General features: G+C 38.8%; 4 protein-coding genes across 4 annotated transcripts; 2 read left to right on the forward strand and 2 right to left on the reverse strand.

Moving 5' to 3' along the window:
* Positions 1-146: 146 nt before the first annotated feature.
* On the forward strand, positions 147-2,784 carry LOC135943818 (PR domain zinc finger protein 5-like). The gene is made up of 6 exons (XM_065490485.1): positions 147-289; positions 354-596; positions 654-879; positions 1,323-1,534; positions 1,596-1,824; positions 2,497-2,784. The coding sequence occupies exons 1-6, from the start codon at positions 147-149 to the stop codon at positions 2,782-2,784; spliced, it is 1,341 nt and encodes a 446-aa protein (XP_065346557.1).
* A 28-nt stretch (positions 2,785-2,812) lies between these two features.
* LOC135941857 (uncharacterized) lies at positions 2,813-9,476 on the reverse strand. Its single transcript, XM_065487606.1, has 4 exons — positions 9,323-9,476; positions 5,237-5,294; positions 5,014-5,172; positions 2,813-4,406 (listed from the first exon to the last, which is right to left on the reverse strand). The coding sequence occupies exons 2-4, from the start codon at positions 5,279-5,281 to the stop codon at positions 4,179-4,181; spliced, it is 432 nt and encodes a 143-aa protein (XP_065343678.1). The 5' UTR covers positions 5,282-5,294; positions 9,323-9,476; the 3' UTR covers positions 2,813-4,178.
* Positions 9,477-11,249: 1,773 nt separating this feature from the next.
* Positions 11,250-14,221, reverse strand: LOC135943266 (zinc finger protein 611-like). The gene is made up of 3 exons (XM_065489720.1): positions 13,996-14,221; positions 13,837-13,937; positions 11,250-13,299 (listed from the first exon to the last, which is right to left on the reverse strand). The coding sequence occupies exons 1-3, from the start codon at positions 14,184-14,186 to the stop codon at positions 12,533-12,535; spliced, it is 1,059 nt and encodes a 352-aa protein (XP_065345792.1). The 5' UTR covers positions 14,187-14,221; the 3' UTR covers positions 11,250-12,532.
* Positions 14,222-14,883: 662 nt separating this feature from the next.
* On the forward strand, positions 14,884-20,527 carry LOC135943265 (dnaJ homolog subfamily C member 1). The gene is made up of 8 exons (XM_065489719.1): positions 14,884-15,295; positions 15,352-15,453; positions 15,507-15,725; positions 17,130-17,230; positions 17,284-17,469; positions 18,441-18,716; positions 20,098-20,323; positions 20,386-20,527. The coding sequence occupies exons 1-8, from the start codon at positions 15,155-15,157 to the stop codon at positions 20,506-20,508; spliced, it is 1,374 nt and encodes a 457-aa protein (XP_065345791.1). The 5' UTR covers positions 14,884-15,154; the 3' UTR covers positions 20,509-20,527.
* Positions 20,528-25,270: the final 4,743 nt, after the last annotated feature.

Here is a 25,270-nt window from a genome sequence, read left to right on the forward strand (position 1 = left end):
TTGGAACAACTAACTAACAGAGACGTCAAATTAAAGAATTTTGTGTTTGTTTCAGGCGCAAAGACGTCAGTACATTCCGTTGATCCTCACAGACCACTCGTATACAGAGCAAGTGAGTGTTTTTTTTGCCGAGAAATAAAACAAAAATGCAAATATTTTATTTGAAGGGCGGAGCTGCCGTCGTAACTGACGAGAAGCTCGTTTCGGTGAGCAAATTGCTTCCTGAAAGCCATCGTGTTGTCCAGGCCATCGAGGCTGTCCACGCTGGTCGAGGAAAGAATGTGCCACTGTGAGTGTCTGAAATAAATATCTAGTTTAAAAAGTTGATTAAATAAGCCAACGAATTTTTTTAGTCTTTCGAAGACGCGATCTGTGGAGGAGGCGATGGATCTTCTTTCAACGCCGCAGACGCCGAGTCTTCATTTTTTGTTCCACTGCTCCAAGTGCAACTCGAATTTGTCCAATTCCTTTGAGCTGCTTGAACACGATCTGCAGAAATTCTCCTGCAAAAGGTGTCCGCGCAAATTCTGCACGGCGAAACTGCAGCGGAAGCACCGCGTCGAGCACCAGGAAAAAATTATTATCAGCCACTCCGAGTAATTTTTAAATTAAATTTATTTAATTCTAAATAATTGATTGATTTCTTCTTAAAGGAATATGGCAAAGCACTCTTGTCGTCTGTGCGAGGCTCGGTTTAACTCTTCAATGCAGCTAGCGTTGCACCTGGACCTGCACCGTGGCGCCAGGTACGAGTGCGACGCGTGCAACCGGCACTTCCAGCACAAAATTCACCTCGCCAGGCACATTAAACTGAAGCACCTCGCCCTTTACCACTTCAGGTGCAACTTCTGCCAGCTGCAGTTCAGTTCCAGGATGGAGGCAGGTTTATTTTAATTTCATGATGTTTAATAGAAATTTGTTTTTTGTATTTATTATAAAAATACAATAGTTATTTACTATGTAAAGGGCTCTTGACATGTAAAATTTTTTGAGTAAAATTTAAAATTTCGATTTTTTGTAAATTTATCTTTGCTAAAAAAATTCTAAAAATTCGAAATATAATCCGATTTCATAAAACCAAACTTTGCTAAGTTCAATTCGTAAAGGGGCACCGAATGAGACCGATTAAAGCCCCGTAAGGCCCATAGGGCCCAGCCCAGGCCCTGAAAAAAATTCGGAAATGTCAAAAATCACGTTTTTCCACTTGACAATTTTTTTAAATACTTCTACCGCGCTCAACCAAAGCTCAAATGGCGTTCTGTGAAATTGGGACCCATTTCTGCCCCTCTTGGCCTTTATTAATTAAATTAAACCGCTTGCAGGTGGTGCAGCATGTGCAGGAGCACGACGACAGCGACCTGTTGCGCTCTGACGCGCCAAAATTCGAGCTGGTGACGCCGTACAAATGCGAAATCTGCGGCGAGTGCAAGTCCAGTCCCGTCGTGCTGCGAAAACACGCTGAAAAACACGGAAGTCAGGACAAAACCAACGATCCTGCAAGCAGAAAGTGCCACCTCTGCGACAAACAATTCAAGTAAGCTAAAAATAAATTAATAATAATTGTTCCTCTCATTATTGTTTAATGTTAATGGCAGGACTGAGAAAAACCTACGAACGCACATTACGATGGGCCATCTGCGTGGGGCGCACATTTTCGTGAGGACTCGTGTGTCCAGCCCGAAAAAACACGCGTGCTCGCAGTGTCCGCGGAGATTCCGGCGGATAAGGGAGCTGGCCGACCACCTCAGCTTCTTCCACTCCAACATTCTGCAGTACTCGTGCAACTTCTGCCAAAAAAGGTTCGGAACCAACGCCGGCAGAAAGGTAGCGTGAATTGTTTTCTTAAATTTTATAACTGAAAAAACATTTCATTGCCGATAAAAAGCTAAAAACTCACTGAAACCACATTTTCGTCTATTCCAATCGATTCCTGAGGGTCGAAATATGTGGGGAACACAATTATTTCGATCGAAAAACGTTTTTTGACGTGCAAGCAGAGGCACAAAGCAGAGCGCACGTTGCTTTCGCGCGCAAAACGCTTGAATCTTTTCATGCGTCATCCCTGTGACGTCACAGCCATGCTTAGCGCTTTGAATTGTCAGCTGATAGAGCTGTGACGTCAGAGAGGCGACGCATGCGCAGTCGCAATCCAAAGATTCAAACGTTATGCGCGCCAAAGCAACGTGCGTTTCGCTTTGCGCCTCTCTTTCCACGATACAAATTATTTTTTTTGCTTTGGTTTTCAAGAAAAACGAATTTCTCAAATTTTCTAAATAATTATCTTCGCCAAATCTCGGCTTCTAAGCGTCAGGATTGCAAAAACCGCACACAGTTGGACTCGTCACGATTTTCCCCGACAAACTATTGGGTTTTAAGGGTGCTCACCCCTTCCCCTTTCAACCCCTAGCTTTAATTTAAATAAAAAAACGCCCTACTAAAGAAACTCCGCGTTGAATTTTCCTGTAAAAATGAGTGAGTTCATAAATCGATCCCCAGGTTCACATTTACGGCAAGCGTCCGATGTCGGAATACCCGTGCGGCGCGTGCGACGCGAAATTCGAGTCGAAATGCGAACGAGATTTGCACCAGACGCAGCAGCACGAGCAGCGCTTCCCGTGTACCATTTGCGGCGCGTGCTTCGGGCGAAAGTCGCAGCTGCACGGCCACGTCGGCAGGAAACACGCGCACCAGACGGCAAAGAGCTTTTACTGCGACGTCTGCGGCAATGGATTCAACATCGCGACCAAATTCAAGAAGCATTCGCTGTCGCATTTGGGTCAATAAATATAAAGAATAAAGAATGAAAGACGAATTTATATTTGTGGATGAGTTTTATTCAATCCATATGGAATGCGCTAGTTTTTTTTTGTACACACTAAGCACGTCACGACGAGAATATATATGAACGATATATGTTTTATATACTGGTTATTTTTTTAAAAATAAATTTTTGTGGTACATAGGGAGATTCGATCCTGTGGCATTGGTGAGGCTTGGAGAATTTTTAAATTTAATAGGAATTATTCAAATATGGATTTATACACCGGGGCGTCTGGCAGATTTTGGCGGGAAAGTTACAAAAATCGTAAATTAAAATTGGCTTGAATATTTATCGTGAAAATAAATTCAGTACAATGAATATTTTTATTGTTTTTTCTTTGCTAACAGCTGTTTAGCCCGGTAATTGGCGAATCGACCGTTAGATGGCTCATCAGGTGAATGGAAATGCAACAAAATACGCGGGAATGAAATTACTAGGTCGGCACGCCTCTTTTTCGACGCTTCTGATAGGCCGTTGGACTGTCACCTGATTTGCCTCCATTATTTCGACGCCATATTGAATTTTGACTGGCGGGAAACCAACACAGATCGCAACCCGGCCCCCGGTGGTAATTACGGCTGCGCAGAAGGTTTTAAATTGGGTCACGCATGCGCAGTGATGATTTTAGTCTTCCCTGTGAGACTAAGAAGCGATCTAAACATACTGCGCATGCTTCAGATGCGCACAAAATTACTGCGCAGCTTCAAAACGTGCGTATATTCAAACAACTATAAATTTCAACGCCATGTTGACTTCTGACTGGCGGGAAAAACACAGATCGCAACCCGATGAATTTGTATTAAAGATAAATCAAATTACAAAAATTAATCTTAAACGCGTTTCACGCTAAAAGGTCAAATTTTCCAAGTCTCACCACGCAGAGTGTGTCTATTTTGCCAATTTGTAGAAAATCACAGCTTTTGGTGAAAATACAAAGTAGTTCTAACTATTTTCGTTTGGACGAAAATGCACAAATTTGTGTGTCTGAGTTTGGCAGTTACATGCAATACGACATAATATTATCATATATAAATTACATTAAGGCATTTCCTAATCCCAGCAGAAGCAGTGAAAGTTTTGTTTGTTTGTTTCTATTCGTCAAGCGCGATCGATAAAAACGGAATGAAATAGGAACACGTACGATTTATGCTTTTCGGCCTCTTTTCGAAGAGGCGCACACATCGATCGATATTCGATATATAATATAATAGAAAAATTTGTGCCCTCGCGGAACTAATTTTATTGATTCCTGTGTGCGCAGAGATGAGAAAAAGCAGTCTTCCAACCAAACCAAACTTGTTTTTCTTTTTAATGCTCTTATTTTGTTGGCACGAACCCCGGCAGGGAGGGATTATTTCTACTCCCTGAGGGTGGCGACGACGTCGACGAGCAGCACGAACGCGATCACGAAGCAGCCGGCGCTCTTTGCCAGGCCCATTTTGCGCGTCTCCTCGCTGAAGCCGGACTTGGCGCTGTTCACCAGCTTGTCCATCAGTCCGGCGTTCTCGGACACGTAGAAGTAGTCGAACGCCAGGTAGCCCGCAGCCGAAAGGGCAGCCGCGCCCAAAATGTTGTACAGGATGTCCTGCAAATCGGTAAAATCGATTTTTAAATTTTAGGACAAAATTTTATTGACAATTGACCAGTTGCATAAACCCTTAGTTATTAAAGCCGCCAACAGATGGCGCAACCACAGACCGGAAGCTGTTTTTAAGGCATTTCCGCTGCGATTTCAGACTCAATCTAGCTATTTTGCTTTTTTTTAATTAATTTGCTAATTTTGACGTGCTGAAAACCAAAATCGGTTCAGCCATTCACCGTAGAAACGTTGGAAAATATTTTTTTTCATTTCAAAAAATAGTTTTTCATGATTCTACGGCGATTGGCTGAACCGATTTTGGTTTTCAGCACGTCAAAAAATAGAAAATTAATTGAAGAATGCACAGTGGCTAGATTGAGTCTGAAATCGCAGCGGAAGTGCCTTAAAATCGAAAGTCTACGGTGGCGACATCTGTTGGCGGCTTCGAACACTTACGGTTTATGCAACTGGTGAATTCGAGTGATTATTTTTTGCGTATTTAATTATTTTTTAATCATTTTTGCATTTAGTTTAATTCAAAATATTTACGTTCAAGAAAGTTTCTTTTAAAAAAAATGAAATTTCAAGATTATAAAAGAAATTAAAAGCTCACCGCTCGTTTGGGGACGGGCTGCTGGAGGATTGCTGCCCCGATCATGCCGACGACGACGGCGAGGAAGCCGCCGAGCGAGCCGGCCGACACCATCAGCGTCGCGTGGTTGGTGATCTCCATGCTGTGGTACTGCATGTACAGACCAGCCGCCAACAAACCCTGCAAATCGAGACATAAATCTTTATTAAAATCTGAAAATTATTTCTGCGGGATTATTACTCACGGCTTGGATCAGCTTCAGCACCACGATTCTGGCCGTGTTCGGCATTTTCTCTGCAAATCTGAAATCAAAAATGTTTTCCTAATTGAATATTTAGGTTAAAAAGTATTTTTTAAACTAAACAAAAGCTGAATTTCGATTAAAGACCGTCTTTAACGAAGTTTCCGAGCCCACCAATCGATTCCTGAGGGTCGAATTAGTTAAAGTGGATTTTTTTTCTGACCAAAAAGTACAGCGTGACGTGTGAACTTTTTCCCGCCAAAACAATATGAACGTATTTGCGAGAACTGCTCATGTGTGAGAGCTGGTTTGAGCACTTGCAGAGAGACCGCCTGTGCGAATGACTTCTTTTTCATATCCAGCCAGCTCTCACGCATGCGCAGTTCTCGCAAATACGTTTATTTAGTTTTGGCGGGAAAAATGTTCGCACGTTGCGCTGCACTTTTTGGTGGAAAAAATATGCACTCCAACTAATTCGACCCTCAGGAATCGATTGGTGAGCTCAGAAACTTCGTCAAAGACGGTCTTTTTTTAGAAAAAAATATTTAATTTGATTTAAAAATTCGTTGCTTCCTTCAATATAATCTAGATTGTATTTTTCCAATAAAATCACTCCGGGGGATCAAAATTTGCGGAATTTCTACTTATAAAAATGGTTTCTGCACTGGATTCAGAATTAATATATTTGTGTTTTACCCAGAAAAATGACAATATGTGATTTTTATTAAATTTTCATTTATATTTTTGGTAGAAATTAAAATTTTACGAATTTTACGCTTGACAGGCGGTTACAATAAAGATTTAACCTATACATATTTTAAGTTCAGTGGGTGCGTATACTCGTTAAATTTGCCAATTATCCTAGCTAAAAAAAACGCGTGTGGCATTTTGCGCTGCGCCTGCCCTTTGGAGCGCGAGAGTTATTACGCGTAGTTGAGCTGTTGACCGTCGTCGGCACCGCACAAAACGGCACACACATACACACACACGAGATATTATTAAACGCATAAAATCTAAATAACAAAGGCCGCGCGCTTCCTGTCTTCCCTCAATTGCCAATCGCATCGCGGCGGCCTTTTCCTGCCTCACTCGCTGCAATAATTCGCAATTCATAATTCATTCAAGCCACGTTGCGGATGATACAATTTTTTACATTTTGTTAGATGAATGGACAGCATTCATTATGTTTATGTGCCACTGATTTTTTTGTTTTTAATTCAACGCTGTAGTTTCTGTTTTAAAGAGGAAGTGGAGAGCAGCAAAAAAAAGATTATCGATAAAAATAAATAACGCTGTTGTGCAAATTTTTTATTTATTCAAAGCTGGCATTTATTAAATTATTTTAGTAGTTTTAATAATTGAGCTCCATTGCAAATTTAAGAAAAGAAATTTTATTTTGACGAAAAAAGGCGCTTCCAGGGCAACGCACTTCTGGAGATATGATACTCTATAATTTCCACTTAAGCGTTTTGGTTCGAAACAATTTTTCGCTCAAATTAATTATCGTTGTAATTTATAAATCCATCAAAATTCACCAGTTGCATAAACCTTAAGTGTTTGAAGCCGCCAACAGATAGCGCCACCGTAGACTTTCGATTTTGAGGCATTTCCGCTGCGATTTCAGACTCAATCCTGCTACTGTGCATTCTTCAATTAATTTGCTAATTTTTGACGTGCTGAAAACCAAAATCGGTTCAGCCAATCGCCGTAGAATCGTGAAAAACTATTTTTTGAAATAAAAAAAATCTTTTCCAACGTTTCTACGGCGAATGGCTGAACCGATTTTAGTTTTCAGCACGTCAAAAAAGAGCAAATTAATTAAAAAAAAGCAAAATAGCTAGATTGAGTCTGAAATCGCAGCGGAAATGCTTTAAAACCGCTTAAAACAAAATTTTTAAGAAATTCTGTGGTTGCGCCATCTGTTGGCGGCTTCAATAACTAAGGGTTTATGCAACTGGTCAATTAAGTCGACAATATTTAGAGAAAAAGAAATTTTTTTAAATTAATTTTTATCTTCTAACTTATTGTCGCCTTGTAATGACATTCGAAATAGCATTTTTTGATCAATATCAATAAATCTCCAAACCGAGAAACATCAGAACGTTTCAAAAAACCCAGCTCAATTTAATTTGAGGAAATAACTCTCTTAAATGTGTAAAAATTGACAAGAACCATTTGATTTACAAAATAAGCATCGGTGTCAAAACAATAGGAAGCTGAGAAAAAAAAACTTTCAATGTCTTAATGATATCAATTTTACCATTGAAGCTTGAATAAAAATAGGACGCAGTTATTTCCGATAAAATGAAGGGTGATATTATTTCAATTTATCGTTTTTAAAAATTTCAGTGTAAGAACAAAACTTTAAATTGCTCAATCTACATTAAACTTACTAAATTCTGTTTTTAAAGAAGAATTCAAGAATCAAAAAGTGTGAAAACGTGCTAAAAAAACGTAAAATGTCAAGAACGTAATCAGAAAAATTATTTTGAACTGTATTTTTTTTAAATCCTTTTATTTCAAGCTTTGAACTCCCCAATTTTCAGGTCACAAAAAGATATGAAATAGCCAGACGAGGCCAAAATGATTTTCGACAAAACAATATGTCAATTTTTTCAGTTTGTCCAGGAATTCGGAATTTATTATATCAATTATTTGAAGTCAACAGGTAACATCGCGTGTGTTGGCCGCAACGTGCTTTTATTTCAGTTGGGGAAAAAATGTCATAAATATAAAGTGCTGCGCTGGCCGTGTGCACGCGCGTATAGTACTTAAAATGACGTGAATTATAGTAAACACACACACACGGAGGCGAAAAGCGCTCTCTCTCTCGAAAAGTCTCCATATCAGTCGGCGCAGCGCAGCAGCAGCAAAACTGGTTTTTGTTTTTATATTGAGTCGCTCCCTGCTCGAAAGCAAAACCGGAATTTCGCAAAGCGACTCGCAGACTCCGCGCGTTATCAGCAACGCGCAGATGTCTGCCAAGACCGAACTTTTATCTAATTCCGATGTATTTTAGCTGAGTTTCGAGCGTCACAGGGGAAGATAACGCGACAAATTTATCTCTTAATGGGAATAAGACTGTCTAAAATTTGGTTTATCATTTTTAAAAGCCTTGGAAACAATTAATATTATGTTTTCCTTTTTTTTTTGGAGATGAGTTTTATGTTGCTAAATTTAAAAATTTAGATAAGCGACTTATGAGTCATGCATTATTTGACGCACAAAAATTATATTTAATTTTAACAGTCATCCGGAAATAGAAATAATTCCGCCAATCTGTGCTATCGGAATTTTATGAATAAAAAGGCAAAAAATCTAAAAATAAATGTAACTATTAAGACAAAATGTTATTCACTTTCCTGAGTTTTTAATTAGTTCCTTATTATCTTGGAAGATAACAAAATTTATTATTATTCGATTTTAGACAAAGAAATCATTTCTCTAGGTTCCAAAATCCAAAGAATCATATTTTCTTTGTACACAAACTGTGTTTTTCTCTTCCAAATAAAAAGAATTTATTTGTCCCCTTTCTAACATCAAAGATTTCCCCTTTTTAGGTTGAACTACATTCAAAATCGAATAAAACCGTAAAAAAAGCACAAACCTTTGGATCCGTTTTTAAATTTATTAGCAAAAAATAATGTTTTTCTCGTGTGTGAATTGCAATTTTTCTTTTGTAATTCAAGAATTAATGAATTGGATCAATTCCCGTGTCTGGTCTCGAATTAATTTGTTAAAGAGTTTCTTTCTGCGTGTCGAGGGGACGAATATATAACGCGCAATTAAGGGTGGAATTATAGGGGATGCACGCCGTTCCGGGCGTCGAATGAGAGACGCGCGCGCGGCGCCTGGCGCCACTCGCCTCTGTCTGGACTATCGATTTTCCCTCCAGCCTACAGCCCACCCCCAGAGAGTGAGGGAGCAAGGGTGGAAGGGCCAAAAGGAAAAAGACACCCGGAACGTCCGCCACCCACCCTTCACCCTGATGTTGTTAATGTCAGGTTCACAATACTTTTAAAAAAACGCCGTTTTTTATAAAAAAAATAATTTTTTTTAATAATTGGGAAATTAAAAAGCAGTACTAACCTTTTTCTCAGGGTATGAAGGGAGGGACACCTGTGAGCCGAGCGCGAGACCCGCCTGAAACCGCGACACGCACACTGAGACTGGACTGACTGACACTCGCTGCGAACGAGACTGGCCGCTGCGCCGCCCGATTTCTCTCTCGCCGAGCCGCGCGCACACGCTCTCTCGCTCGCTCTCCTCTCTCTAAACTACGATACTCGATACAAATTACGCCCTCTGCCAGCTTGCATGAGCGGAATTGATCCTTTCCACCGCTAACAGAAAAATTAATAATTAAATTTAATCATTATTTATTAAATATATTTAAAAGTAACTTTGCTTCCTTGCTTGTCAATTTGTAAAAAAAATCTTGTTTTTCTGAGAGACGTCTTTTTTAAGTTTTACATCAACAAATCTTGCGCTTTGGCATTTTAATAAAATTGTGAACATTGCCATTTTGCTTGATTATATATAATTTAAAAATTTAACTTAAAACCCAAATTTTAACCACAGCGCAGGCGACCATATGACGAACATATTATGCCCGCCAAAAGATTAATATTAAGCAGAATTCACCAGTTGCATAAACCCTAAGTGTTCGAAGCCGCCAATTAACAGATGGCGCCACCGTAGACTTCCGATTTTAAGGCACTTCCGCTACGATTTCAGACTCAATCTAGCCACTGAGCATTCTTCCATTAATTTGCTAATTTTTGACGTGCTGAAAACCAAAATCGGTTCAGCCAATCGCCGTGGAATCGTGAAATAAAAAAAATCTTTTCCAACGTTTCTACGGCGAATGGCTGAACCGATTTTGGTTTTCAGCACGTCAAAAATTAGCAAATTAATTAAAAAAAGTAAAATAGCTAGATTGAGTCTGAAATCGCAGCGGAAATGCCTTAAAACCGCTTAAAACAAAATTTTTAAGAAAGTCTGTGGTTGCGCCATCTGTTTGCGGCTTCAATAACTAAGGGTTTATGCAACTGGTGAATTCTTCAATGAAAATTTTTCTACTGCCGTAAAGAATTCAGGAAAAAAACAATTATTTATGTTTTGCCTTTGACAGTATTGTTCTGGTATTGAATTTTGAAAAATATCCTGAAAAATAACAAGAAAAACACCGGAAATCCAGTTTTGTTTTTTGTCTTGTTCTTGAAATACGCTCTATTCATTATCGCATCTACCATGAGCGTGAAAATAAATAAAAATAATTAAAAATAAGGTTGAAATGTGATGTGCGAGCAGCCTGTAGGTAACGCGAAGGTTAAACCAGCCGGCGAAGGGAGGAGCACGCGCGTTATTTACCTAGTGTGTGAAAGAATTCTCCCACAGGAGAATAATGCCCCTGTGTAAACAAGCGGCTGACAGGCCAGGTGCTTCGACGCGGCGGGACGTATTCTCACCGATTTTGCAAGGAATGCGCGTTGGTGGCCAAATTCCCCAAATTCTTTAAAAGCGGAACGAATCGCAGCATAAAAGAAATCGCTGACAATAATGAAAGACCAGCGAAGCCAATGTAAGATTTATGACTGTCGAAAATGTCACATGAATGAGTCTCCTCTCCTGATTTTTATGTTTTCAAAGCGTCTTCTAAATTCCTCTTCACATTTGACCGCACACGTGCAGCATTTTTGTATTTCTTTTTGTTTGAAACACAAAAGACCGGATGACGAAGTTTCTGAGCCCACCAATCGATTCTTGGAGGTCGAATTTGGTAAAGTGGATATTTTTTCCGTCCAAAAAGTGCATCGCAACGAGTGAACTTTCTTTTCCCGCCAAAACAATATGAATTTGAGAACTGCGCATGCGTGAGAGCTGTTTGAGCACTGGCACCTGTACGAATGACTTCTTTGTCACATCCAGCCAGCTCTCACGCATGCGCACTCCTCGCAAATACGTTCATATTATTTTGGCGGGAAAATAGTTCGCACGTCGCGCTGGACTTTTTGGACGGGAAAAATATCCTTTTTTCCTAATACGACCCTCAGGAATCGATTGGTGGACTCAGAAACTTAATCAAATACGGTCTTTATTTTTTTTTAAGAAAATATTTATTTTGGAAAACACTAAAGTCCAGCCAACTTCGGAGAAGTAACGGCCGGTGCTTATTCTGCTACACACAGGGAACCACAATTATTTTAGGACATTAGTGTGCAAATTACATACATAATCAATGCGGTTATGCCATAATTCAAATTTAATACGAGTATGAGCAAGAGAAAAATACATTTATCCTTCTCACAACTGTAAATAATTAAGTTCACAAATAATTTCAAGAAACATGTTGAATATCAGCCTTAAACTTAAATTATTGGTCAAATAGTAGCACACCGAAATATATATGTACTTGGTTTGGATCACTTGCGACAGTTCCTGCACTTAAAACTAATAAAAAAGTTATGGATAAACAGGCAAAATATTTGTAGATGGAAGTCTTCTCGCAGCCTCGGTTGACAAAAAATATTGTACATAAAAACACACATTTCTAATTGACTAATTTAATCATTAGGAAATTAAACTAATTTTAAAAATGCCTTACATATATAGTTTTCTAAATAAACTAAGTCAATAATGTCATGTAATTATGCTCAAAGCAACAGCGGGTGCCAGGTGTGCGATAAAATTGGTTCGCACTGCGCAGATCCAAGATGGCGTCTGAACGTGGGAAACAAAAAGATCTCTTTGGATTCCCGTACGAGTGTCAAGAGTTTGTTTTTGATATTCAAAGGACACAATTAGTACAAGAAATGCAAATTATACGTCACAATTTCGCGCATTTTCACGTGATTGTTTTTTCGCGCCATACCTCCACCGGACGCCATCTCTGCGCGTCACACGAATCTGGCCCCCGCTGGAAAATAATAAACTATATATATAGACTGAGAATTAGTCAAAAGGAAAGGGACAAACTTATCAATTAAATTCGACATATCTATGCTTATATTAATTTTCTGTACATAAAAATACATGATTGTTGGTACAGAATTGCGTTTGTCTTGGGAGCATTTCCGTTTGAGTCGCTGTAAAAATGACTTTGAAAATTAAACCTATTTTATTCATGTTGTCAGTCTCCAAAATGGGATCATCCAGATCGAAATGTATAGGAACATGAGCACCATTAACTAATTTTAAATCTTTGAGATTCGCGTTCAAAACTTTTCTGTTTCTATTCATAAGGCACAAAATTTAAGGCACTTTCATTGGTCCAGATCCTGCGATCATTCAGGATCTTCACACGACCGTATTCTTTCGAGGCCTCCCTCTTTTACGTTTCACAGTAGTTTCAGCAATCTTTTTTTTGCACTTTGGCAAGTGCGACCAGTACAGAAATTCACAACCAAAAATCACAAGACATACCGGGCATTTTGTTTTCTTTTTGTGCAGTTCGAGCCTTTTACTCAAGACGAGGTTTTTGCAGGAGTTGCACTTTTTGTATACGTACGATTTCCTGATGTGCTTTCCGAGATCAGCGATCGACGAGAAAAATTTCCCGCATTTGTTGCATTCTTTGGGATCGGGGAAGTGCTTTTCGATGATGTGGGATCGCAGCACGGATTTCCACCTCGTGCGGAAATCACAGTGGGCGCACCGCAATGTTTGGTTGTGCAATTTCATGTGGGCTTGCATCTCATTTTTGGTTTGGAAATAGGAAATGCACTTTGTGCATTTCACTTTGTATTCCTTATGGGATCGACGCACATGAAATCGATAGCCGGACAATCCCTCGATTCTCGCGACGCAAATAGTGCAATTGTACACCTTTGGTAGAATTTCACCGTGCGTTTTGGCTCGGTGTTCATCTCTTTCGTCGTGAGTTTGGCAAACAATGTGGCAGATGTAAGCTCCACAATGGTATCCGCAAAAGATCTCGTTGGAGTTGCGCATCATTTTTAAAACTAGTTTTGTGTCGCATTCATCGTCGTCGCTGTCGTCATCGACCTCGATTTGCGACACTCTGATTTTCTCCAGCTGCACCCAACATTGACTCATTTTACGGGCTGAAATTATTTTCAAATTAGTTAATTCAACAATTGGATTTTATACTTCAACAGAAGATTTTTTTAAATTCATTTTTTAAGTCCCATAGTTAATTCCTGAGAATTCTGACTCTCGAATCAGGTCGCAGCCGAATTACTCAAGTCTAAAGTGAGAAAAAACATGCCGAAAAGCGGTAGAAACGAAAAAACCGTTATTTTGGCGGTTTTTTGGTTTAAAAGTGCCACGAGAACAACAGCGACCAATCAGAGAAGCGGGCAGTTATCTGCGATTGGCTTAATAAGTTCGAGACAGCAGCGCCACAGCGACAGACAGACAGACCCCAAACAAAAATGAGGTGAAATCTGTGAAAGCAACAAATAGTTGTAGAGGTGTATTTTGAAGAAATATTTTTTGCGTAAACTTTGCCCTAAATGACTGACAAAACTCCGACTTTTCTAGTTTTGGCGTTCAAAAGTCAATTGTCTAGGACAACAATTTGTAGCTTTCACAAATTTTAGCTCAAATACCAATTAATTTTTATAGCTCTATGATCTCACCGAAATATTTTTTCCGCAACTCCTTTTCTGCAGGGTCCAACTTCAGATTTTTCGGCCACCATTTCTGATCGTCTCCAGCTTTCGCTCGCTTGTGAGTAGCCCTAGAATTGCAGAAAAATTATAAATATTCTAGACATTTGAATTTTATAAATTCCTTACTCTGCCTGCCACATGCAATAGTAGCAAATTAGATCGGTATCCGCCACAGGACCAATTATTTCGGCTAAATCGTGCTTGCAGGTCTTGAGACACCACTTGTTTAATTTAGCCTGGTCCGTTTGGGCGATCTGGATTGCTGTGCCAGCTGTCGGCAGACGGCACATGCAGCATAGCGTCCCTTCAATCGGCATTTTTATCCCAAACGAATTTAAAGTGCGACGCGACCGGCGACGCCAAAGGAGACTGACAATAGGGAGTAGGGACAGGGCAAACAACAAACGAGGGGAGGCTTGTGAGAAATGGAGTCGAATAACTTAATAATAATTATAGTTTTAAAATAATGTTGATCTTGAAAAATTCTTACTCCACATTAGTAAATATATTTTATAAAAACTGTCATTTAAATTAAATTCTGACAGGCACTCGCGTCATTTTCATTCAAAGTTCGTAAACTCCTGAACGCACTCCCCAGACTCGCGACCTGCGAAAGGTTGCGTGGTTTCGTCAGGTGCAGCGGTGGAGATGAACCGAAATCAAACTTAGGAGATGTCATTACAATGATTAATTTTGATAATTTTTAAATTCCTGCAAGATTAAGCGAAGAATTCGCAAAACTCGGTATGGCGAATTCTGAATTGGCGCCAATTCTCAATCAAAAGAGGCTCTTTAGCGCCGCTAAGCGTCAGTGGTTGAAACCACTGGCTGCAAAAAACCGGTATTTTCATCGAGAATTTTTGAATATCTTGAAAACTGATCATAAAAACACTTTATTTATAGTAAAAATACAAAATATCATCTTAAAATTGGTTTAAATCTTCAAAAGCCGGAAATTTTCATACAAATAAATACCAGTTTTCTCTAAATTTAACCGGTATCCCTTAAAAGAACCCCGCCACTTTCTCATTCTCAACCAGCTGGACGCTGCTCGACAGCAAGAAGAGCAAAACAAGGCCACGAAAAAGAGAGTTTCGGCGTGTCAGGTGGGGCCCATCTCTTTCTTCAGGAGTGACACACGACCTGGCACCCGCGACCCGCCCCCCGGAACCCCCTGCGTCGCGAGCAGAGCCGCGATCGCCGGCGCCAGGCACGGCAAGAGGCGTGAAAGTTACACGTAGGAGGCTTTGCTGACTGAAGGTGAGAGTGATGGAGCTGTGCTAGCATGGCCAGGTGGCTGCTGCTGCTGGCCGTCGGCCTGTGCGTGGCCGCCGGCGCCCACGCCTGGGCCACCGACGAGATGGAGCTGTTCGACCTCGTCGAGGAAGTCAACAAGAATTTCTACGAGCTGCTCGGCGTGCCACAGGTTGGATTTTACAATTTTATTATATAAATTTTTTTATTTATTTTTGTTTTTGGCAGGATGCTGAAACCAAAGAGATCAAGAAGGCCTTCAGGAAGCTCTCGCTCGTCACGCACCCTGACAAGAACGACGCACCTGACGCAGATGTACAGTTCCGACAGGTTTGAAATTGATTAATTTTTTTTTAAATGTTAAATTAATTTTAATTGTTTAGTTGGTCGGTGTTTACGAGGTATTGTCGGACGCGAAGAAGAGGGAGCGGTACCACGAGGTGCTCGAGTTCGGGCTGCCGGATTGGCGCAGCGCCGTCTTCTATTTCCGGCGTGTCCGCAAAATGGGTCTCCTGGAAATGGCTGTGATTCTCTTTATGATCTTAACCGTAGGCCAGTACGCCGTTCTCTGGGCCTCCTATGCTGAGAGGAAGTACACAATAGTAAGATCATACTCAATTTTTTTATTTAATTAAATTACCACCAGTGGAAAATTTTGTATTTTGGGCAATTTAAAATTTTATTAAAATCTATATAATTTTTTTTTTCTTATTTTATTGTTATTATTCAACACAAAACACTAAGACGCCTTGCGTTGTGGCCATTCGACGCCAAATAAAGCGAAAACGTGTCAAAATCGCCCTTCGGCCCATAGATGAATTAAAGAAAAATGGACTTCTAATAATTTTTGGGGCTTTCAAAGGCCGCGTGAAGGTCCATTCAACGCAGAATTTTATGGCGAGTCCAAAAAACATTGTTTTTCTACTCTATGACCTATAGGAATCGACTTTTTAATTTTTAAAGGCGAATAATCGAGTTGTGGACATTACAAAATTGTGGTTTTTGGGGTCCAGCCAGGGCCCTATGGGCCGTACAGTGATGAATCTTGAACGAATCGATGCCCCTAGTTTTTTCACGTCCTCCTGTATTCAGTTTTCCAAAATCTTACCATTTTTTGAATTACTGCGATTTTTTTAAGATTCGATTTTTGGAAGAACTAAAATTTTTTTCCTTCAAACCCGAGGTTTTCTTGGTAATGTTGCCTAACCATCTGGGATAGGTATCAAATGATTAACATTTTGTGGCATTTTAAAGAAAATCCTGTAAGCCGTTGATTTTTAAAGGCCAAAAATAGTAGATTTTAGGGCGTTTTACGCGCCATTTTAGCAATATATCCTGTCTAGAACGAAAATTAAAAAATCGAACAACGTGGGCCTTCTGAAGAATTTATTTACGCGTCTTTTGACACCAAATTCGTCCATTTATCTCGAAAATTGAGGGATTAAATATGCTTGAGAGTGCGGAAAACGTGGCCTTTTTACTTTCTGTGTGAAAAATTCGCCTTTTTTTCCACAAACGGACCCAGATTGTAATCTTTACTGTTCCATCGCACAAATAAGCCTGACACCGTTCTAGAGACCGATTATGAGGTTGTTCGCGCCCATAGAAAAATTAAATTTGATTTTTCGGTTTTTTCGCCTTTCAACTCGGAAATTGTTTTAGTTTTGTTAAAATTCGACGGATAGATGGATTTCAAGTCGCGAAGTCTCAAACAAATCGTCTCAAATAGCCCTATCACCTTACCTACCCTGACGACCTTTTTCAGGGTTGCCAACCCTGAGATCGGTCCAGGAGCAACTTTTCGCGATTTTTTCCGCCGCCATGTGTGGCACTTCACCGACTTATCAAAAGACTCTTTGAATCAGAAAAACTCGAATTTGATAATTTTAACCAAAAACGAGCAGTTGAATCCTATAAATTTCCTTGAAACCCCTCACAAAAAACTCTTAATCTATTGAACAGTCTTAAAAAAAAAAACTCACATTAAAATTTTTGTGATTTAATAGGAGCAAAATTTGACTGCCAAAAGTAAGAAAATACAAAAGAAGGCGAAAAAAGGCGGCGCTCCAGAGGAAGACATTGCCGACTTTGGACTTGAAAAGCCAAGGTAACGAATCTTGCCACCAAAATTCATCCAAATAACCTGAAGCGTTTCTCCAGCGTGTTCAACCTGCTGCCTTTCCAATCGGTCAGGTTCGTGTATCTTGTGGTGACGGGGGCACCGCAGCTTTACAGAATCGCGACCGAGCTTTGGGAGGAGCGGAAACGGCGAATTCAGGAGGAGGAAGAGCTGGCCAACCAGGAATCCAGCGAGGAGGATGAGCCCAGGGAAAAGAAGCCGAGGAAGTAAGTTAATTAAAAAAAAATGTGAATTTTTGTGTTAAACCGAAACAATCGACGCGTTTTGTCGCGGGGAGGCGTATTTTCCAGTCTGAAACCGAATCTGGGCAATAAGTACATTAAAAATATTAAATCTAAAACATTTATAAAGCACAGATTTTTTTTAAGAGCCGAGTTAGTGGAAAAAACGCGATTTTTGACACTTGCCAAATATGTTTTTTGAGGCCCAGGCCGAGTGCTAAGGGCCAAACCCCGCCAAATTTATCACCAATCGACGCCCCTTGGTAAGGTGCATCTGCCCGTGTGCAGTTTTTCAAAATCGGACCATTTTTCGAATTTTTAAGAATTTTTTTCATCCTAATTTTCGAAAAAGTCAAAATTTTCAATGACTTCCGCCAGTCATATCTCCGGTCCCCTTTCGACGCATTATTTTACTGGAAATATTTTAAGACGAAATACTAGCTGATCCGATCAAAATCATAGGAGGTGATAGATTTTGAAACTTAAAAAACTGAATATCTCAAAATGATTTACAGGAAATTTGATTTTTTTTTTACAAACGAAAGAAATTTAAAAAGTTTTACCCGGCTCCATCGCACGGAAAGATCGCCGCTGGTCTTGAAATCAATTTTCTAATATTTCTCGCCCATAGAAAAATTAAAATCAATTTGTACGGGTTTTTCGGCTTGGCGCGATGAAAATGTTTTATTTTTATTAAAATTCGGCCAATGGTCGGATTTTTGACCACGAAGCCTCATCAAATAGGTCTTTGATTGGACTTTAACTTGGGACACCTTCATGACCTTTTTCAGGGTACCCCACCCTGAGATCTGCTCCGAGGCTGGTTTCTAAATGCTTTTTCACTAATTTCGAGCACACACTTGCCTATTTTTGGGGGTTTTCCGGCGCCCTCGCTTATTGGACAATTTTGTTATCATGATTAAATTTTTAAAAAGTCTTAACAATTAAATTTACAGAAGAAAAACATTCCAACCGCCGGAAATGACTTTCGACGTGGAGGAAAATAGCGTCGCGGAAAGCGCCGAGGAGGTGGTGGCCGAACCGAAAGTGGTGCGACCTCCACCGGTCGTTGGTGGCCTCTGGACCGACGACGACTTCGCCGAGCTGGCCAGACTTACCAAGAAGTTCCCTGGCGGAATTCCCAACCGCTGGGAGCGAATCGCCGAGAGCATGAACCGCACCGTTCCAGAGGTCACGCACATGGCTAAAAGGGTCCTTGACGATCTCGCCAAGTGAGTCTAATTTTTTCTCTAAATTGTGAACTAATGAATTTAAGACGATTATTTTCAGGAAAGTAGTTGAATATATTTGAACGGGTTTTGGAATAATTTTAGACGATTTTGTTTATTTATTAATATTTTTACTTTCGTTATTTATGGTGGAATTTGATCTGTAGCCCCACATGTTATGCATAATATATTATTTCCTTGGAAAAGACACGTGGTGTCGTGTTAATTTTTATTTTTACTTCAAACTTTTTAAATAATAAATTTAGAAATTTCAAATAATATATCGTTATTTTTGGAAATCCGAATCTCGGGTTCTTATTGTCAGAATTGCAAAAACTGCATACCATTCAACTCGTCTTAACCCTCCCTAGATAGCTAAAATGTTTTGAGGGTGATCAACCCTCATCCCCCTTCCACACCGTGTATTAAAGTAACGTGAAAAATCGCTTCGTTTTGCACTTTCAGCAATCTTTTGCACTGTTTAAAAAGCTCTTTAAATGAAAAAATCTACCCCAAACTCAATCGGCTCTCTAGACAAGGTTAAGGTGAGTAGAACGGTGTGCAGTTTTTGCAATTTTGACAATTAGAACCCGATATTTAGCGATTTAAATATTGGAAAAAATTCGAAAGATTTATTTTTTTGCCAAAACTTTGGTTCTAACCATCAGAATTGCAAAAACTACCCACTGTTTGACTCGTTTCGACCTGCCCTGACAAGCTGAAGGGGTGCTCACCCTCTACCCTTAAAATATTACACTTTTTTACTTATTTCGAGGGGGTTTTGAAGTACAGCAACTTAAGGGTGGAGGGTAGGTACCCCTAAACCTTTCAGTTCATCAGGGCAGGTCGAGACGAGTCCAACGGTGGTTAATTTTTTAATTTCTGATAATTAGAAGCCGAGATTTGGAGTAGCAAAAATAACGATATTCGATTTTCTCTGCGCGCAGCCGCTTTTATTTTATTTTTTATTTTTTTTTTTTTGAGGCTAAAAATACTAATTAATGTTTCATATTTAATTAAATATCATCTTTTTCAAGAATTTTTTCCATGAAATAGTTGGTTTTAGACTATTTGAGACGGAATTCAGACGATTTAAGGTGGTTTTGGCAATTGACGATTTTAAGTCTATGGTTTAAATAGCTCAAAATGGCATGATTCTTGCTCTCATTTGATGGTCCCGCTTAGAAATAATAGTCAATCGTCTAAAATTCACAGCCCTAACTATAAAATAACTTCAATTGGAAAGAAATTAAAAAGAACAAGGCCTGGGTATTTTAGTTCTGTGTCATTTTTAGCGAAATTCACGCTGAAAATTTTAACACATTTTTTAATAAATCTAAAACATCCCTTCAAATATCTAAAATTGATTTCTGATTTTCTGCAGGGCAAGTCCTGTAGAGGAGGAGCAAGAGGTGGCGCCAGAAGTGGAGGCTGCGCCTAAAAAGGTGAAGACCAAGGGTGGCAAGATGGGCGGCGCCGCGGAGGGCGCGTCCGAAGCGAAATGGTCACAACAGCAGCAAAAGGCGCTGGAGAGCGCGCTGATCAAGTTTCCAAAAAGCACCACCGACCGCTGGGTCAAAATCGCCAAATGTGTGCCGGAGAAGTCCACGGTAGGCGATTGTTTTCTGGAGTTTTCATTCACTAAAACTTCAACTTTTAATCATGTTCGCAGGAGGAGTGCATGATGCGGTTTAAATACCTAGCTGAGATGATCAAGAAAAAGAAAAAGGAAGCCGAAGAAAATCAGGCAGACGCTGAATCACCAGAAACCGATGTGTGCGAGCAGGAAGAATAAATTGTTGTGGTTTGAAAAATATCAATTTTATTATTTTTAATTCTCCTGCGTCGGCAGGTCAAATGTGCAGTTTGCTTGGATCAGTCCAATATTCAAATTATACCGCACTCTTATTCATTGCTCACAGAGATTTAGAAAAAAAATGCAAATACAATTCCAAAATTCCATGTCTATAAAATATTAATGCAGTAGAAGAAGGAAAGGAAGCTGTTTCATTAAAAAAATGCTTAAAAAGCTCAAGTTGAGAGAAAGTCGATGAATGTTTCGAAATATCTCCTGGACAGTCACGAAAGCAAATTTAACTGCTCAGATTTGTTCAGAAGATCTCGCAGAACTTGCAGAAAAGGAGTTTACGTCCTCCAAAATAGACAAAAAAAAACTTTTTGTGACATAAAATTTAATCTTTCCGAATCAATTGAACGTTAATATAATTACTTTAAGAACTTCACAGAAACAAATATGTAAAAAATGACTGGTATTTCACAAAAACCATTTAAAAATATAGTTTTTAACTGGCAAGATTGAATAAACTTTTGTACCTACCAAAAAATTATTTTTTTAAATTCCAGGAAAAAAATTAAGGGCAGGAACATATTTTCCACCACCCTATTTATTAAAAATTGTATTTTTTTCTCTGCCAAATATAATCAAAGAGAAATCCAGAAAATTACTTGAATATTTTTACCCCGAATATTTCTAATTCCCAGAATTATTTTTGTCTTCGTGCCTAAAAATTCAGAGTATTCCAAATAGCCTGGAGAAAAGTATAGAGATTCCAACTGGTCTCTCCTTTCGCTCGTCATTCTTCGCAGCGTTTATCACGAAATAAGACGGAGAGTTGGAAGAGTCGCGCTGCTACCTTGGCGATTTTCTATATTGAGAGCCAAAAGAATCGTCCTGATCAGGAGAAAAAGATCGATTGAAAAGCGCTGAAAATGCAAAATGTGTAATTAGGTAAGCAGTAGATTAATCTCAAATTCTTAAATTTTTTTAAAATATTTCTAAACGATCTCAGCTAGCAGCGCGAAGGAATTTCTGGCGTTTGGGTTGCTTGCTAGGATTTTGTTGAATTTACTCAAAAGGTAAAAATTCATATTTTTAATAAAGGAGTGTTTAACAAAATATTTCAAGGGTGAGGTGAAGATGATGGAGGCTAAAGAGGAAAAGAGGCTCAGCTTCATTAAATCGGGGAAAAAGGCGAGGAAATGCTCAGTCTGCAAGGAAGAGATGCAGAGTAACAGTATCGCTAAGCATGTGCGCTCGAAGCACAAAGATGCCATAAAATGTCCCAATCACAACTGTCCCGTGTATTTTGATGAACCAAACATAGAAGAAAAGAAAGAACAACACATGAAGGAGGTCCACGAGGTTCGTGAGAACTTGGAATGTGTTCCGTGTAAGAAGAAATTCCATACAGAGGCACAGTGTAAGCTTCATAAATGGAAACGTCACACAACTAAAACTTGCGAAGAATGCAGCGAAGAAGTCAAATCAGGAGGTTGGTCATATCATCGTTTAGAGAAAAAATGCACAGGCTGCAAGGAAAAACTTAAATGCGCTGGTTTGTTTAAGCAGCACAAAAAATCTTGCAATCCGGTGTGTTGTCGCAAATGCACTCACGCATACATATTACTTTCAAAAATATGTGCTTGTTGGAAGAACACATGAATGAACAGCACAATATTCAATTTAGTGGAACTGAAAACAGATACGCAGAAAACTATTGCCTGGTTTGCTACAAATATCTTCCTATTTCGGAAGAATTTATGAACCACTGCCAGGAAGAATCGCATAAGAGAAACTTATATGAGATATCTCAAGGCGTTGCATCGTCATCGCGATCCGCTGGGGATTGGTTCGTCGCACATGTACCCACGTAACTATGGCTCGCGCTGGAATTTCTGTGTATTGTCATCTGCGAATGACGAAAGAAATTGTTTGCTCTTGAAGCGAATTGATCACTCTGACATGGCAGAAACACGTTATTCGTGTCAAAATAATGTAGGTTAGAATTATATAGGTTAGGTTAAATTTTATTAAATGTAAGTCGACCGTAACAATTTATTAGCTGGATGATGTGTGTCTTTCCCAGTCTTTTACGAGTGCTTAAAATAGATTAAATCACTTATTTCAAAATTTCTATAATCGAATAGGAAAATTTCAGCATATCATGTGAAGTTTAAATATTTCAAATCCACTTAATTGTAATTTAAGCAATATAATAAATTATATACACTACACACTATACATGTAGATTTATTCTACTTCAAGATAACATTCACCCCTCTTCTCTTTCTATACTAAATTCTTTGTAAGAATGCCGCTTCAAGAACTACAATTTTTATTTCTAAATATTGAACGGCGACAAAAATTTAACTCTGATTTTTCATCTTATTTAATTTGAAATTGCTTTTTGCATCTACCCGAATATATTAGACGAACTGCGTGTGTGACGCAACCTTTCCAAATCCACCACCTTATTTATTAAAAATTGTATTTTTTTTTATTCCTCTGTTAAATATACTCAAGAGAAATCTAGAAAATTACTTGAATATTTGTACTCTAAATAATATTTCGCATTCCTCTAATTATTATTTTTATTGTATTCTGGACGACCATAAAAATTCTGAGTATTCCAAAGATTTCCAAATAGCGTGGAGTTTCCAACTGGTCCCCTTCTTGCGCTCGTCTTTCTACGCAGCATTTATCAAGAGATAAGACTGAAAGGATGGATGTTTTCACATAATATGGGACATAAACCCACTGGATCGCAAACTTCATTCAGGTGATGCAGATACAATCCATAGCATTTAAAAAGGTGATTAAACCTTGTACAATGTTTCTCAATATCGTGTAACTGATTACCTGGCTGGAAACGTAATTTGCATTTTTCGCAATGTTTTGGTTTTTTGTGACACTTTCGTGTATGATCATACAACTTTGACTTTAATTGTATCGAATTTCTTCGTACAAAACTTACATTCCACTTTCTCGATCAGTACAAAATGTTGGTATGAATGTGTCGTTGTAAAAATGTCAACCCCGAGCATATCTTTCCACATTCTTGGTATTCGATCTTCGCATGGACCTCCTTATTCATGTGTTGATCTCTCTTTTCTTCTCTTTCCGGTTCTTCAAAATACACGGGACAATTCTGATTGAGACATTTTATGGCATCTTTGTGCTTCAAGTGCACATGCCTAGAGATATTCTTACTCTGCATCTTTTCCTTGCAGACTGAGCATTTCCTCACCTTTTTTGCCCATTCATTGCTCTTGAGCCTCTTTTTCTTTTTGTCGTCCATCGTCTTATTCACTTCATCCTTGAAACATTTTGTTAAACACTCCTTTATTAAATAAAAAAATGAATTTTATACCTTTTAATTGAATTCAACAAAATGCTAGCAATTTATCCAAACGCCAGAAATTCCATCACGCTGCTCGCTGATCATCATTTAGAAATATTTTAATAATTTTTAAGAATTTGAGATTAATCTGCTGCTTACCTAATTACACATTTTGGATTTTCAGCGCCTTTCACTCGATCTTTTTCTCCTGACCAGGACGATTAATTCAGGCTTGCAATATAGACGATCGCCAAAGCAACAGCGCGACTCTTCCAACTTTCCGTCTTATGTCGTGATAATTGCTGCGAAGAGTGACGAACAAAAGGAGGGAAAGGTTGGAAACTCCACGCTATTTGGGAATCCTGGAATACTCAGAATTTTTACAGTCGAGGTCCGGAAGAGAATAAAAATAATTCGAGGAATGAAAAATATTTAGGGTAAAATATTCAAGTAATTTTCCCGATTTCGTCTCCAGTGTTAGAGAGGCCTGAGAAATATATTCATTTTATAATAAATAAGGTGGTTGAGAAAGCCATTACTCCACGCGCTTCAATTGTTTTTTGGCTTTTGAGAAGCATAATACTACTGCAGTGCAATCATTCACATATATATCAAATTATATGTTAATCATCCTAATTATAATTAATGCATTTTAAATATTAAAAAAATGCCTTCCATCATCTTTCGTGTATTATTGTATTGCTTTCACTTCAACGTGTTAAGAACAGTAGAGTCTTGAATAGAGCAGGACTTTTATTAAAAAGGTCGTTTAAAAAATGAAATGCAAATTCCAGAAAATCCTAATTTTTACCATGGAATTTTTGGCACATGATTGACAATTTTACCAGGTTGATTTTTATAATATAAAAAAATATATTCAAACTCACTTGGTGATATCCTCAAGTGGGTGATCATTTTCTTGAGGCAGAATAAATTAATATGAACGTTAAAGTGTGTAGCAAATCTAAAGCATTTTATTGTTGAAATTATAAAAGTCTATTCGATATAATTCAAAAATGCACAATTTTTCCTATTCGATTCTAGAAACTCAAAAATGGTTCATTAACACTATCCGATTTAAACTATTTTAAAAACTATATAGGTAAAGATTGGGAAAGGCACACATCAATGAGCTACAAAATTGTTCCGCGTTCTACTTACATCAATCAAATTTAACCTATTTAACCTAATTCTAACCTACATTATTTTGACATGAAAAACGTGTTTCAAACGACAGTGTTCATTTTTGCTTCAAGAGCAAACAATTTCTTTCGTCATTCGCAGATGACAATACGCAGAAATTCCAGCGCGATCACTTTATGTGTATTCATTTTCGACGAACCAATCCCCGGCGGTTCGCGATGATGATGGAACGCCTCGAGGTAAGTCATCTTTATAGTTTCTCTTATGCGATTC

The sequence above is a fragment of the Cloeon dipterum genome, chromosome 4 (assembly GCF_949628265.1).
Source record: "Cloeon dipterum chromosome 4, ieCloDipt1.1, whole genome shotgun sequence".
Classification (NCBI taxonomy): Eukaryota; Metazoa; Arthropoda; class Insecta; order Ephemeroptera; family Baetidae; genus Cloeon; species Cloeon dipterum.

Coding starts and splice junctions, on each gene's coding strand:
- LOC135943818 (XM_065490485.1), top strand. CDS start 147: ATGCAAATATTTTATTTGAAGGGCGGAGCTGCCGTCGTAACTGACGAG. Junction 290..353: donor CGAGGAAAGAATGTGCCACT/GTGAGTGTCTGA, acceptor GAATTTTTTTAG/TCTTTCGAAGACGCGATCTG. Junction 597..653: donor ATTATTATCAGCCACTCCGA/GTAATTTTTAAA, acceptor TTCTTCTTAAAG/GAATATGGCAAAGCACTCTT.
- LOC135941857 (XM_065487606.1), bottom strand. CDS start 5,281: ATGCCGAACACGGCCAGAATCGTGGTGCTGAAGCTGATCCAAGCC. Junction 5,173..5,236: donor TGCTGAAGCTGATCCAAGCC/GTGAGTAATAAT, acceptor CTCGATTTGCAG/GGTTTGTTGGCGGCTGGTCT. Junction 4,407..5,013: donor AGCCCGTCCCCAAACGAGCG/GTGAGCTTTTAA, acceptor ACCGATTTGCAG/GACATCCTGTACAACATTTT.
- LOC135943266 (XM_065489720.1), bottom strand. CDS start 14,186: ATGCCGATTGAAGGGACGCTATGCTGCATGTGCCGTCTGCCGACAGCT. Junction 13,938..13,995: donor TATTGCATGTGGCAGGCAGA/GTAAGGAATTTA, acceptor CTGCAATTCTAG/GGCTACTCACAAGCGAGCGA. Junction 13,300..13,836: donor GTTGCGGAAAAAATATTTCG/GTGAGATCATAG, acceptor AAATAATTTCAG/CCCGTAAAATGAGTCAATGT.
- LOC135943265 (XM_065489719.1), top strand. CDS start 15,155: ATGGCCAGGTGGCTGCTGCTGCTGGCCGTCGGCCTGTGCGTGGCCGCC. Junction 15,296..15,351: donor AGCTGCTCGGCGTGCCACAG/GTTGGATTTTAC, acceptor TGTTTTTGGCAG/GATGCTGAAACCAAAGAGAT. Junction 20,324..20,385: donor GTGTGCCGGAGAAGTCCACG/GTAGGCGATTGT, acceptor TCATGTTCGCAG/GAGGAGTGCATGATGCGGTT.